The 15,578-nt window shown below is 39.5% G+C and overlaps 2 protein-coding genes across 2 annotated transcripts in view; both read right to left on the reverse strand.

Moving 5' to 3' along the window:
- Window positions 1-601: 601 nt before the first annotated feature.
- On the reverse strand, window positions 602-14,278 carry LOC141438990 (uncharacterized). The gene is made up of 4 exons (XM_074103083.1): window positions 14,209-14,278; window positions 6,902-7,421; window positions 4,942-5,119; window positions 602-3,521 (listed from the first exon to the last, which is right to left on the reverse strand). Exons 2-4 carry the CDS (start codon window positions 7,413-7,415, stop codon window positions 2,501-2,503), a joined length of 1,713 nt encoding a protein of 570 aa, XP_073959184.1. The 5' UTR covers window positions 7,416-7,421; window positions 14,209-14,278; the 3' UTR covers window positions 602-2,500.
- A 279-nt stretch (window positions 14,279-14,557) lies between these two features.
- The window catches only part of LOC141439358 (protein tamozhennic-like), an 8,458-nt gene continuing 7,437 nt past the window's right edge, over window positions 14,558-15,578 (reverse strand). Inside the window, exon 7 of the mRNA XM_074103645.1 lies at window positions 14,558-14,563. Coding sequence (XP_073959746.1) covers window positions 14,558-14,563 — 6 coding nt within the window. The remainder of the gene's footprint in view (window positions 14,564-15,578) is intronic.

Here is a 15,578-nt window from a genome sequence, read left to right on the forward strand (position 1 = left end):
TCCCACGGCGCTCCCCGAAGCCACTCGGCATCTCAGTAGTCAAGGGTAGGGTCACCATCCTGCTCAAGCCACTGTTTTTTCCATTCCAGTGCGGTGTCGAAGGGCTCCAATAAAATGATGAATAGAACCAATCGTGTCCTAGTCGTATCGTGCCCTGTAAAACTCCCCCGCTGAAGGGTGAACGCTCTGCGTAGTATAAAAATAAAGTTAAGGCTATACTTAATTGTACGCCAATTCGGCTTTTATTGTCATTAATTATTCTGTAGACGCAATTGCCATGGACGTCCGGCAAGATTTATTCTGCATGGCTGTTTATTACGCGTTAGCTCATAAACACCCTGGTGAGCTTTGAGATGCGTGTTTGAAACTTGCCAGATAATTATTTGATGGTATTTCCATATAGGAATCGTTCTGTCTCTCACACGCATAGAATTATGAGATTTGACTAGAAAAAACATACACACACATAACCAAATGATATAAGTAATAGAAAAGTCCGAAAATCATAGATCATTAAAAAATATTATTTATTATTTAATGACATTTACTAGAATTGCAAAGTTCCCGCGGGATGGTGACACTTCGCAGGCGAAGCCGCGGGCAACAGCTTTTCTGATAAAATAAAAATAGGTGCCTATTATGAAAAAGAAAAAATAATTGTTCGTTCTTGCTTCTTCTACAGAAATTAATTTCCGTTTATTTTTATTTCAATTTAAACATACAATAACTATGACGCAGTAAAGAGCTGAAATAATTAGGTACATATTTATTTAGAAATAAGATGATTTAAAAGGAAAATAATAAAATTAATTACCACGTCACTTCTGGTGGTAAGTAAACGGAATCCGTTTCTTATAAATTAGTTTATTTGTAATGAAAACAAACATGCATTTAGTTTTAAATGTACGAGGAAAGTTTTTATAAAATTCAGGTCAAGAGCATCTAATTATTTATACAGAATTAAGTATTTCTAGAACACACTGACGCACTGTATCTACTTGCAATAATTATGACGAAATTTCCTTCAGTTTCGAAAAGAAATACTAAACTACATTTTAATCTGTTGTAAGTAATTCATTTGATCTAAGGCGTCATAATAACACATATTTTTCGTGCAAACATCGAAAAATGAAAATTGTCACTGCTTCCAAGAAGAAAGCTTGTTTCTCATAATAACCAAATAACAAAAACGTAAATTGACTCCAAAACAATTAAAAAATAACAAAAATGGAACCGACTACAAAACCCTTGATAATATTTTTCTAGGTACCTACTAGCTCGAAGTCGGTGCCTCAGCATGAGCCAGCAGGAATGGAACAATAGTCATCTACCTCACCTACGTGCTATGTTTCAATCCCTCCTGCTGGGTCGTGCTGAGTCATCGACATCAAGCTAGTAGACCTAGAAAAATATTTTGAACGGTTCCATTTTTTGCTATTTTTTATTTTTTTTGAGTCGGTTTTACTTTTTTTGTTAAAAATTTCTTTATTTCTCACTTGTTAGTGATTCGTAGCCAAAGCACATCTCACAACGATTCTATTAAGCCCAAACATGGCTTAGTTACGTTGTTTTATAACAGAGTTCCATTGACTACCTTCCGGCTTCAGCATCAGATCAGTTCTAAAGAATCATTAACATACAGTACGCAGTTTGGCAGAGGTTTATATTTATAAGTATTTCTGTACTTCTTTTGTTTTTTATTTGAGTACATAAATAATTAAAATCATGATCGTTTTAGACGAGCGAGCATTACTTAGCTTTGACGAGTTCCAATGGTCATCTACGCCAAGCTACGGTCTTCTTAATCAGGTCCAGATAACCAATGATACTTTCTGAATGTAAATGCTTATTTTAATGCTAAAAATGCCAAAATCGTCGTAATCGTAAAATTTGAGGCTTGATCTCGATTTCCCTAGGATCTCATCATCAGATCTTGACTTGGTGACAATGGGACAACTTCAGAAGAGTGCTCTTTAGATTAAAAAAAGAATTTTGAAAATCGCTCCACAATCGACTGAGTATTCGGTGAACATATAAAAAAAATACAAACATTGGAACATAGAACCTCCTACTTTTTGAAGTCGGTTAATTAATTTACATCATCATCATCATCAGCCGGAAGACGTCCACTGCTGAACGAAGGCCTTCCCCTTAGAACGCCACAATGAGCGACAACTCTCCACTTGCGTGCCAACGCTTCGTCTTCCGGTTCGGTGTTGCCACTTAAGGACTTACAAAATTACTAAACATTTCGTTTAAGTTATTTTATATATCTGTTTGAGACAGTGAGCATTTTATAAAGTAGCACTTGCACTTGACACTTGAGGTATCCCATCTTAGGCCTCTAGGTTGGCAACGCATCCGCAATATCCCTGTTGTTGCAGATTTTTATGGGCGGTGGTGATCTCTCACCATCAGGAGACCCACTTGCTCGTTTTCCATCCAGTCGAATAAAAAAAAAGTAGCGACGGATTACTCTAGCTTTTAGCAAATGAATAATTTACAAAGTTTGTCCAGCTGCCAAATGCACTATTTCAGGATTATTAGGATCACCATTTCCTCTTACAATATACAATGTTCTTACGTTATTACTATTATCATAATTATTACTATTACTGCCATGTAGTCCATGGTTGTAATAATTTTCATTTCTATATCCATTTACTCCCCTTGTAACATCAAAAAAATCCTCAGTTTCAGCTTCAATATTACTAAATAAATATTCTCTATTACTTTGAATGCCTGGGAATGTAAAACCTTCAGCACCAATAACAGAATTGATACTGCTTTCAGGGAATTTCAGAACTTTTCCAAGCCTTGTTTGATCGTATACATCTTTTACACCAGGAATAGAACTTTCTGGAAACAGCCATTTTGAATTCTCATTATTTTTAACATATTCAGCTCCTGGTGTATTCTGTATACGTTTCTGAATTGTGCTACTTTTAAATCTATTGAAATTAGCATTTTGGTAAGGATAACCTTTGCCATAAAAACCATAACTATTTCCATACAAATTTGGATTGTGATGGCCGAAATTTTGATTTTGATATACGTTTTGACCATATCCAACTTGAGGTACGTTGTGATAAAAACCTTGCTGCTGTACATTTTGGTTCTGATAAAGACCTTGTTGTTGCAGATTCTGACCCTGATAAACCCCCTGCTGCTGCGGATATGCACCTTGCAACTGCTGATACTGATAATTCTGTTGCAACTGCCCGTAACCAGCTTGCTCTAAATTCTGTTGCGGTTGATAATATCCATAATTCTGTCCTGACAGCTGATTGTAGAACTGTTCCAAGCCCTGCTGCTGGTTTAGCTGAGGGGCAGCAAAGAACCTGAAGAAGCCACCGTTGTGGTTATTGAGGTAGTGGACGAGTTCTTCCGGGTCATTGGGGCAGTCAGGGTACGCGTAGCGACAGGTACCAGGGTTGGCTTTGGAAGTCATACCCAGGAAGACAGCCCGGCCGAAGACGAAAAGTGGGGAGGAACTGATGCCGTTATAAGCCGCTAGTAACCTGGAATAGATATTGATGATATTATGGTATAGACTTTTGAATGCTGTAAAGAATTATCCTCCTATTATCAAAAAGAGAAAGTTATAATTGGTCATTGTCCTAGTGCTTGACGTGCTAATATCCAATACATAACAGCCTACTGGCAACACTATTTCTAATTACATAAAACTAAAAACGTCCACTGGGAAACTAGTAGGACAGTGCCAATTAATATTAATCATCACTTGGACGTATGAACCTTATCTTTAATTGAGATCGATATTGCTCACGAATGGATCCACACCACTGTACCAAAATAACATGTTTCTTGTAAGAGGACCTCTTCTTATTTTGAACTACTCTACTACTTGGCGAATGCTCCTTGAGAAAGGACTACGAAAAAGTACGAAATATGTCATGTAAACTCGGTTTAAAACGTGAGTTATTCGTTTCATTTATTTATTTATTTATTCATAAAATTACAATTATAAGCTTAACAGTATGGAACCAAATGTTTATTTATTTATTTTATTCATGTCACTATGCGTGATTCACGCAGTAATTTCATATTCAAAGTTAAAGTATTGAACATGTTTTTGTGACATAGCGTTCATTGGTAGCACACGCATTTAATAATAACTTTTTAGGCGCTCAAAAATACAACCCTGCAGCAGACGGACGGACGTCGGAGGTTTAACATTCAATAGCCGAGGGTCCTGTTGACTCCCTGCAGAAACAATCCATTGTCACAAAGTGAAAAAATTTGGAGTTGACACAAAAAATACAAAAAGACTCCAAAAAAACAATATTGATTAGATTGCTTAAAAAGCTCTTGGTCCGGGTGAGCGGTTAGTTCCGAAGGAGTGTTGACGTCTCTCGATGAGAACTAACATAGATATCGGTAGTGTCGCTGCTTAAGTGACTGAAAAAGCAAGCTGAGATCTATCTATGTGCGGCGCATAGGGAAATTTGTCTTTAGACTCCTGACTGGTGGCGTGGGGGTTTAGCACGCAGCACGGAATGCTGAGGACCTGGGTTCGATTCCTAGTGCTGGTCTCTTTTTCATGAGTTTTTCTGTGCACCCATGTTTCAGTTTGTATTTCGTGAGAAATATACAATCCAGTGTATCAGCATCTTCTCGAATTGTTTAAAGAGAACATTGTGGTACGTTATAAAATATTATTACGTCCTAACATTGCTCGCAGTACTGATGGCCAATGAGGTCAGAAGGTTCTTGATAGGCGTCCCCGGACCGGGAGACGAGCTGTCGGTAGGCCTCCAACAAGATGGAGTGACGACCTGGTTAAGATCGCGGGATCGCGGTGGATGCGGAAAGCACAAGACCGGTCTGAGTGGAGAGCCTTGGGAAGGTCAGGCCAGCTGTGACCGTCTTTCGGCTGATATGATGATGATGATGACGTTAAGTATAACATAGACTTACGTAAGCAGCGGCTGCAAGCCACTGATCGACTGCAAGAGTCCCGAGGCAGTTCCTCCAGCTCCCCCGGCAGCCTCGCAAAGGAGTCGCGGCACGCACTGCCGGTCGTCGTAGAGCGCTATGGAAGTTAGGGCTTCGGTCACAGCCGACAGGGCTGCGGATGTGGGCGACGGACGAGGCTCTGGGAACATTGGAAATGGTAATCATTTGGATCAGCTGGCACAAAGAACACTATGTTTTAGACTATCGCAGTCATTACTAAATAATTTTATGATTTTATTTCGGGTTTTGTTCCTCGTACCTTGATTTTAGAGAAGCTCGGTATTTCGGCATAGTTGCATGCGCCATGACACAGGGCGGACACGCCATACAAAATACGCGTTCTGGAATCTACATAGGCACGACGACGTCTGTACACGCGTCAATGTGTTCGTAAGACACACAGGGCTGACTATCGCAAAACCCTAGTACTATAGGGTATGTAGGTATGGCTTAAATGTGTAAATAAATGTAATCGTTAATCATATATTTTTATTTAAACCTACTTAAAATATGTCTGTCTATGTATTAAGCATTATTATTTTACATTACAATAAATATATGACTACAACTTGAACTAATTATTCGGTACCTAATTAGTTATTTCATGTTGTATTAATCGCGATACTTTTAGAAAGCATTATTATTAAGAAAAGGAAGTAGGCAGGGTAGGAACCTCAATTTCTCGCGCGCCCACTGACAAGTTGGCGCTTGCTCGCGGACTCACGGCCACCGAGCCGAGCAATGACCTGCCGGCGCGCGGATTTCACTGTATAGCGGCATAGAAAGAGATAGCTGCGGAAAGTACTTAGGTATCGTTTGTCTAAATTAAGTGTTTAAAAACAAGTGAATGAGTGTATACCTAGTTTATTTTGTAAAGACAATTTGTTATATAATTAGTATAGTGATTGTAGATAAGATATCGATCTATTGATATGAAATAATTAATAAATCATTTTTACAAATACCTACCGGCTAATATAAGACGTCTATTTATACATTATAGGTACAAACTTTTAAACCTAGGTATTGGTTTTTTCCCCAGTTATCTACATTGTACATGTTGCTAATTAAAGTTGGTTAGGTACCTTACCTACCTTTTTTCGTCCTTCGGAAATCGAAAAAAACTCCTTTTCTTATCTTTGGCTGTTGACAAACACCCATACAATGCACAGTATATCACCATTTCGCAAAGTTATTGCTCCCGAACTTAGTGCCGTGCGACGGTGCAGCCGACATACATCGCGTTGCGCGCCCGACTGCTTTCCTACGGTTTTCCTACAATCTGCGCTTGAGGGGTGGGGTAACTCGAACCGGTGCGGGGCGGAGCGTGTCCATTTTGTATGCCAGTACTATTATATATTCTGTGGCCATGATCACGAGACGACTCTAGAATTGCCGGTATACTGGTATAACTGTCAGACAGATAAATAAATCGGACGTAAACGATCTACCCTCTTCTTAACAAGTTGCCCAGTACTACTGGAACTCGAGCTCGCTTTAAAGGTACGCGGAACAAAACCCGAATTTAAATCATAGAATTGGCACAAAGAAAGTTGTAATTTGATTACATTAAAGGATCATGGGCAATTTTGTATGGAACCACCATCTCTTTTTACCCTCGGCTTGTAAGTACTGTGTGATACAAAGAAATAGTGAAAACCATTGTGATTCCAAATGTGATAGACAATAAGGCTTCTTAAGGACGCAGAAAGTTTTTTTTTTAATATTCCTAATACAAGCTTTTTTTGTAAAAATGTTCACTGTGCTTATAATATCATCAACACTATAATTATTATCCAATTTCAAGTTAGTTCGATCATCTCTCCGATATTTGACTTGCATGATTTGAATATAACTTTCTGATTCGACATACGTTATTAATATAAATTAAAATAAATAAAAGCTTCTAAAAAATACTCACTATAAACTGGTCCTGGAATTCCTGGATATGGCGGGTAACTCTGTCCAGGATAAATTGGTCCAGGCTGAACCGATCCTGGTCTCCCAAAAGAACCGGGTAAACCATTTTGAAAGTAAGGCACTCCATTTGAAATTATCCGCTTAGGTTTTCTACGTTTCCGCTTTTTCTTTTGATGGTTAGGTCTTTGATTTTCTATTCTATTCTCTTCTTCAAATTTTATGCTTTGTCCTTTATTTTCAAAGCTTAAAGGTTCATTAAATTTTATGCCTTGTCCTTTATTTTCAAAGCTTAAAGGTTTATTAAATTCATTATAGTCTTCATTGTTGTAGTATTTATTTTTGTCTTCATCTTCAAATCTTATAAGACCATAAGACTGAGCTGCGTCGGATTGGCCTTCAAATTTAAAAGCATTTTTAGCTTCTACTGAAATTGCTTGTGTTCTATTATTAGTGACTGCTTCGCTGAATATTGAGTTTATAATTATTAGCAGTGTTATTGACTGTGTCAAAGACATTTTCAACTGTAAGAGAAAATCATCGTTATTATTGGGTTTCATCTTATTCATCCGTTGTTAAGCTAATCGGTAATATCTTGAATTAGGTCAATTTGGCTAAGTTAAAAAAATATTTATTTTTAAAAAGTAATGATGATATTAATATTAAACTTAGATAAAAGTTGCTGCTAAACTAATATAATTGTTGTTCTGGCCAAGCTAATGCAATCTTATAGATACCAAATTGTTGCTTGTAACATAATATATATTTGTAACATTAAATATGATCTTCAGACCTTGTTTCACTTCTTTCTAAATAAGTTTGTTATTTTCATTATCATCATCATCATCATTATCATCATCATCATCATCATATCAGCCGTAGGACGTCCACTATTGGACGTAGGGTTACTTTGCGCGACGGAATCTTAAAATCTAAATAACATTATAAAATCTTGTCAAAATAAAATACAGGACACATAAAAACAAATATACATAAAGAAAACAGTGCATAAAAAAAACTAAAAAATGCACCATATTCTGGAGTCCGTCAAAACAGTAAAAACTGTCGATTAGTCGCCAGTAGCATTAGTTGGTATCGCACCCATCGGCAAGTATCGGTGGTTAATTAGTGTCCGAAGTCGGGTGCGTTAATTGACGGACTCGGTCATTTGTCAAGTTCTCACGATATGGTACAGGCGCGCACGCAGGTCGGAGTGAAAAACATATTTGTACAGTATTTGGTAGGAAATGGGAATAGGAGTCACCTGGTAAGCACCATCAATTGCCAACAACTGCAGCGTCACCAATAGGAGTCACCTGGTAAGCACCATCAATTGCCAACAACTGCAGCGTCACCAATAGGAGTCACCTGGTAAGCACCATCAATTGCCAACAACTGCAGCGTCACCAATAGGAGTCACCTGGTAAGCACCATCAATTGCCAACAACTGCAGCGTCCCCAATAGAAGTCACCTGGTAAGCACCATCAATTGCCAACAACTACAGTATCACCAATAGGAGTCACCTGGTAAGCACCATCAATTGCCAACAACTGCAGGTTCACCAATAGGAGTCACCTGGTAAGCACCATCAATTGCCAACAACTGCAGCGTCACCAATAGGAGTCACCTGGTAAGCACCATCAATTGCCAACAACTGCAGCGTCACCAATAGGAGTCACCTGGTAAGCACCATCAATTGCCAACAACTGCAGCGTCACCAATAGGAGTCACCTGGTAAGCACCATCAATTGCCAACAACTGCAGCGTCACCAATAGAAGTCACCTGGTAAGCACCATCAATTGCCAACAACTGCAGCGTCACCAATAGGAGTCACCTGGTAAGCACCATCAATTGCCAACAACTGCAGCGTCCCCAATAGGAGTCACCCGGTAAGCACCATCAATTGCCAACAACTACAGTATCACCAATAGGAGTTACCTGGTAAGCACCATCAATTGCCAACAACTGCAGCGTCACCAATAGGAGTCACCTGGTAAGCACCATCAATTGCCAACAACTGCAGGTTTACCAATAGGAGTCACCTGGTAAGCACCGTCAATTGCCAACAACTACAGTATCACCAATAGGAGTCACCTGGTAAGCACCATCAATTGCCAACAACTACAGTATCACCAATAGGAGTCACCTGGTAAGCACCATCAATTGCCAACAACTGCAGCTTCACCAATAGGAGTTACCTGGTAAGCACTGTCAATTGCCAACAACTACAGTATCACCAATAGGAGTCACCTGGTAAGCACCGTCAATTGCCAACAACTGCAGCGTCACCAATAGGAGTCACCTGGTAAGCACCATCAATTGCCAACAACTACAGTATCACCAATAGGAGTCACCTGGTAAGCACCATCAATTGCCAACAACTACAGTATCACCAATAGGAGTCACCTGGTAAGCACCATCAATTGCCAACAACTGCAGCGTCACCAATAGGAGTCACCTGGTAAGCACCATCAATTGCCAACAACTGCAGCATCACCAATAGGAGTCACCTGGTAAGCACCATCAATTGCCAACAACTGCAGGTTCACCAATAGGAGTCACCTGGTAAGCACCGTCAATTGCCAACAACTACAGTATCACCAATAGGAGTCACCTGGTAAGCACCGTCAATTGCCAACAACTGCAGGTTCACCTATAGGAGTCACCTGGTAAGCACCATCAATTGCCAACAACTGCAGGTTTACCAATAGGAGTCACCTGGTAAGCACCGTCAATTGCCAACAACTACAGTATCACCAATAGGAGTCACCTGGTAAGCACCATCAATTGCCAACAACTGCAGGTTCACCAATAGGAGTCACCTGGTAAGCACCATCAATTGCCAACAACTACAGTATCACCAATAGGAGTCACCTGGTAAGCACCATCAATTGCCAACAACTGCAGGTTCACCAATAGGAGTCACCTGGTAAGCACCGTCAATTGCCAACAACTACAGTATCACCAATAGGAGTCACCTGGTAAGCACCATCAATTGCCAACAACTGCAGGTTCACCAATAGGAGTCACCTGGTAAGCACCGTCAATTGCCAACAACTGCAGGTTCACCAATAGGAGTCACCTGGTAAGCACCATCAATTGCCAACAACTACAGTATCACCAATAGGAGTCACCTGGTAAGCACCATCAATTGCCAACAACTGCAGGTTCACCAATAGGAGTCACCTGGTAAGCACCATCAATTGCCAACAACTACAGTATCACCAATAGGAGTCACCTGGTAAGCACCATCAATTGCCAACAACTGCAGCATCACCAATAGGAGTCACCGGTAAGCACCATCAATTACCAACAACTGCAGGTTTACCAATAGGAGTCACCTGGTAAGCACCGTCAATTGCCAACAACTACAGTATCACCAATAGGAGTCACCTGGTAAGCACCATCAATTGCCAACAACTACAGTATCACCAATAGGAGTCACCTGGTAAGCACCATCAATTGCCAACAACTGCAGGTTCACCAATAGGAGTCACCTGGTAAGCACCATCAATTGCCAACAACTATAGTATCACCAATAGGAGTCACCTGGTAAGCACCATCAATTGCCAACAACTGCAGGTTCACCAATAGGAGTCACCTGGTAAGCACCATCAATTGCCAACAACTACAGTATCACCAATAGGAGTCACCTGGTAAGCACCATCAATTGCCAACAACTACAGTATCACCAATAGGAGTCACCTGGTAAGCACCATCAATTGCCAACAACTACAGGTTCACCAATAGGAGTCACCTGGTAAGCACCATCAATTGCCAACAACTACAGTATCACCAATAGGAGTCACCTGGTAAGCACCATCAATTGCCAACAACTGCAGCGTCCCCAATAGGAGTCACCGGTAAGCACCATCAATTGCCAACAACTGCAGCGTCCCCAATAGTAGTCACCTGGTAAGCACCATCAATTGCCCACAACTACAGTATCACCAATAGGAGTCACCTGGTAAGCACCATCAATTGCCAACAACTGCAGCGTCCCAATAGGAGTCACCGGTAAGCACCATCAATTGCCAACAACTGCAGGTTTACCAATAGGAGTCACCTGGTAAGCACCGTCAATTGCCAACAACTACAGTATCACCAATAGGAGTCACCTGGTAAGCACCATCAATTGCCAACAACTGCAGGTTCACCAAAAGGAGTCACCTGGTAAGCACCGTCAATTGCCAACAACTACAGTATCACCAATAGGAGTCACCTGGTAAGCACCATTAATTGCCAACAACTGCAGGTTCACCAATAGGAGTCACCTGGTAAGCACCGTCAATTGCCAACAACTACAGTATCACCAATAGGAGTCACCTGGTAAGCACCATCAATTGCCAACAACTGCAGGTTCACCAATAGGAGTCACCTGGTAAGCACCGTCAATTGCCAACAACTACAGTATCACCAATAGGAGTCACCTGGTAAGCACCATCAATTGCCATCAACTACAGTATCATCAATAGGAGTCACCTGGTAAGCACCATCAATTGCCAACAACTACAGTATCACCAATAGGAGTCACCTGGTAAGCACCATCAATTGCCAACAACTACAGCATCACCAATAGGAGTCACCTGGTAAGCACCATCAATTGCCAACAACTACAGTATCACCAATAGGAGTCACCTGGTAAGCACCATCAATTGCCAACAACTGCAGCGTCCCCAATAGGAGTCACCTGGTAAGCACCATCAATTGCCAACAACTGCAGCATCACCAATCATAATATTAATGTTTTTACAATGTGATTTCCAACCAACTGAATCGTAACCCACCGCAATGTGAAACCTATTCGTAGAGTCGCCTCAAGGGAGTTCATAACGACAGCCACTGTGAAAACGTTCTATCTACGGTGGTCGGTAGGTCAGGAATCCTATGGTTCGATTGTACCTATTGTTTGTCATAACTATTTTTCTCTGAATCTGTTAATTATTCAGTTTTGGTATGAAACAAACCTAACCTAACCTATACAGTTTTACAGGATGACTATTTCAAAATCTGAAATTTTACGATTTCAGTGGGAAGAAAATGACAAACATAAATAATAAATAAAGATCATGGGGCACTTGGGACATAGCAAAACTTCTGTTTGGGTACCGATAAACATACTTATGAGAAGTCTCTTCGTTCCATTCTCCATACAAACGTAGTCCCCGTCTCATTTGAAAACTGGGCAACAGATATAAATGAAATTTAGTAAGTATGGACTAGACGTAATTATCTATGCCTCTGGTTTTTCAGATTTTCATATAAATGTGTTATATCAGAATTACAGGAGCTTAAAGTCAACAAAAAAAAGATGTCAACTTTTCACGAGATTTACAGACTAATAAAGCATTTTTACAAAAATCGAAAATACCACAGGCATGGAAAATATAATAAATATCTTGATTGTAAAATACCATTGATTAAATACTTTTCGTACAATATGAGGACAACGAAACCCAAAATTCAACCGCCCAAATCTTGAAAAGCCTACAGCTATCTCGATATAAATTACGGACGTCGTCGCGGTAGGCATGGGGGGGGGACGGCTGCGAGCGCTTATGTCACGAGCGATAAAGACAGCAATATGCGGCCGGCAGGGAAACTTCTCTTAAATCTATAGATAGATACAAACTTCTAATATCTGGCCCCGACCGGGGACAAAACCCGATCATGCATGATTATTAAAAGTCATAATGTATACAAACATAACTACATATACTGAGCAGCAAAAAAATCTGGCCCTCAAATGTATGCAGTAATAGATAATTTTGCATGCAGCGTGGTCCAAATTTTGTGCCGGTGGGTATAGTTTAATCTGAATCCATTAATTGTTCAGGATTGTTATAAAACAAACAAACCTAACCTAACCCTTCAAGATTTATTTATTTATTTACTGTACACACACTTACAGCTATCATTACAGGCTTGACCTAATGCGACAGAGAAGTTCCAACACAAATATTAAATATATATTAGATGATTATTTATAAAAAAAATATGATTTATGCGAGAAAAAAATTATGCGACTAGATACGCAACCAATTGAATAACCTCTGAGCCTGACGGTGCGACCAAGAGCAAAGTGCCCAAAACATAATTATCGCCGTTTAAAGAAGCTGACACGTAGGTGTTTACCCGTAAGTGAGAAGAGAACACACCGTCCTATTTATACCTAAACCACAAATTATAGAAGTTTACGCTTTAGCAGTAAAGTAATAGAGTCCACTTTTTGAATCGATAGGCCGCTCTAGATATTAAATATGGCTCTAGTTATAGCAGACCAACTTCGAAAAGTCCGCCACATTGCCATTTTAAAGTTAAATATTTCAAAAATAGCTAAACCACAAATGCTAGAAGTTTACAAATTCAAAATTCAAATTCAAATGATTTATTCAGTAAATAGGCCGCAATGGGCACTTTTACACGTCATTTTTTTAAACTACCAGCGCTTTCGGAAAGACCATCATTGCCAAGAAGAATGCGCCGCAAGAAACTTGGCAGAAAGTCATTTTTTCATAAAAATATAATTACAAATAAAATACTTAAAAACTATATTATACAATTAAAAAAAAATACAAAAAATAATAATAAAAGAAATACAGGGATGTATGGGGTCCCTTAGTTACAATACTAAACACTAACTATATCTAAACTATATCTACGTTCAGTGGAAGTGTAGAATGCTTCCACCGTCATAAATTTTAAAATAATAATAACAATAATTTAGTTCTGAAATATACATTTCAGGTCAAGTAACCATTAAGCTTTTGGATTTCGAAGGCAAGTTCACGTCTGCCGCCCCCAAAGTTAGCTCACAACTTTACAACTTTAGTAACAGTCAAGTAACAGAGTCCACTTGCTTAGTGATTTAATTAGGGGCCACGGATGCCGCAGCGCTCTATACCATGACTGATTAAAACAAAAGAAATTTGAACTACTACGCTGACTGTGAAATAATTAACAACTAGCTCTTACCCGCGTCTTCACGCGTGTAAATCATGAAGTATCATCATCAATTAGGTATCAGAAATATCTGAAGTTGCTACAAAGTTTCACAAGTTTTTGAAAATAATTTTACCTTGCTCACCCGCGACCTTCAATTGTTTCAGTTCATTGATATGGACCTCCGTAAAGTAACGCCTGACTCAATAAACTGCCTGGCTTTTTGTGCTCTTTTAAAATGTTCAACTGGTAACCATAAGCACGCTTTCAACTGATGGCATTCTTCCTCACACATCTCTAGTGGATGTGCAGGCTAAACCACTTAAAACGAAAAATACTTTATAAATTAATTAAATAAATAACTTACCACAAAAACTTCCAAGTATAAAGAGATGTTTCCGTTGATAGATCCTTTCGCAAAATGAGAGGTTCCTCTCTTCAAGCGAAAGTTTGCATGATGTCAGCCATGTCTATAAGGATTGTGCGTGTCACATAATGCTGTCCATTTAAGGGATATCCTGGTTTAGTGGGTTTATAAGTTAGTGACAAATCTTGTAAACAAGCAACTCTTGTATTTGTTTATTTCGGGGATCTCGAAAACATCTCCAACGATCTCTAGAAAAACGCGTATTTTCGAGTTTTAATGGTATTATTTTTAGTGTAAGTGAAATTCTCTCTAAAAACAATTATTTTGCTCACCAGTGATCTAACGATAGCTACGTCTAAGCAACAAAGGTGTGCTCATGCAGTTCCTCTGGCTCTCACACTGTAAGAATACACACAAATCACACAAACCCATCACCACCACACACATGGACGCATTTATATCGATGTAGGGCGATTTAAGTAGTAGCCGTTACCCGCGACTCCGTCCGCGCAGAAATCGTTTATCGCTATCCCGCAGGAATTACGCCATTTTCCGGGATAAAAATTATCCTATTTCCTTCTCCGGGACTCAAACTATCTGTATACATGCAGGTGGTTGGACCTTGTGTAAGGTCTGCCCGGATTGCTACCACCATCTTGTTGTGTTTCGTCGTGGAGAGTAAGACAGCCGGTGAAATTACTGGCACTTGAGTTATCCCATCTTAGGTCTCTAGGTTGGAAAGTGGAAATTAAACTCCCTCTAAAGTCTAAACTGTTGTGTGGAAAAATTAAAAAAAAATCAGGATGGTAGTAAGTATATCAAATTTACAAGGAAAATTATAACGGCTAAGATTGCTTGAGAATTATTATTAGTTTAAGAGTAAATAGCAGCCTAAGGTATAAAATACATTACCTAAACTTGGAAGATTCCGTACACAATACGAAATCCTTAGAAAAATATTACTTGATTTTTTCGTAATGGCTACGGAATCCTATCTTGGGCGTGTCCGACACGCTCTTGGCCGATTTTTAGGGTTCCATACCTCAAAAATAAAAAACGAAACCCTTATAGGATCACTTCGTTGTCCGTCTGTCTGTCTGTCTGTCAAGACCCTTTTTCTCAGGAACGCGTGAAGGTATAAAGCTGAAATTCATATCAAATACCTACTCTACTCTGTATGTCTACTGTCCCTTGGAGCTGTGAAAAAATCAAACTCCTAAGCCAACGCAATCAAAAGATGAATTCGTTTATGCTGCAAATTTTCAACACTCGCAGGGGAATCAAATCTTACAGGGTACTTCCCGTTAACTCAGAATCTTGTGCTATGAAGCAACGTCTTATAGCACAGATAAAGGAAAAATTGCGAAAAG

This window comes from Choristoneura fumiferana, chromosome 20 (assembly GCF_025370935.1).
Source record: "Choristoneura fumiferana chromosome 20, NRCan_CFum_1, whole genome shotgun sequence".
Classification (NCBI taxonomy): Eukaryota; Metazoa; Arthropoda; class Insecta; order Lepidoptera; family Tortricidae; genus Choristoneura; species Choristoneura fumiferana.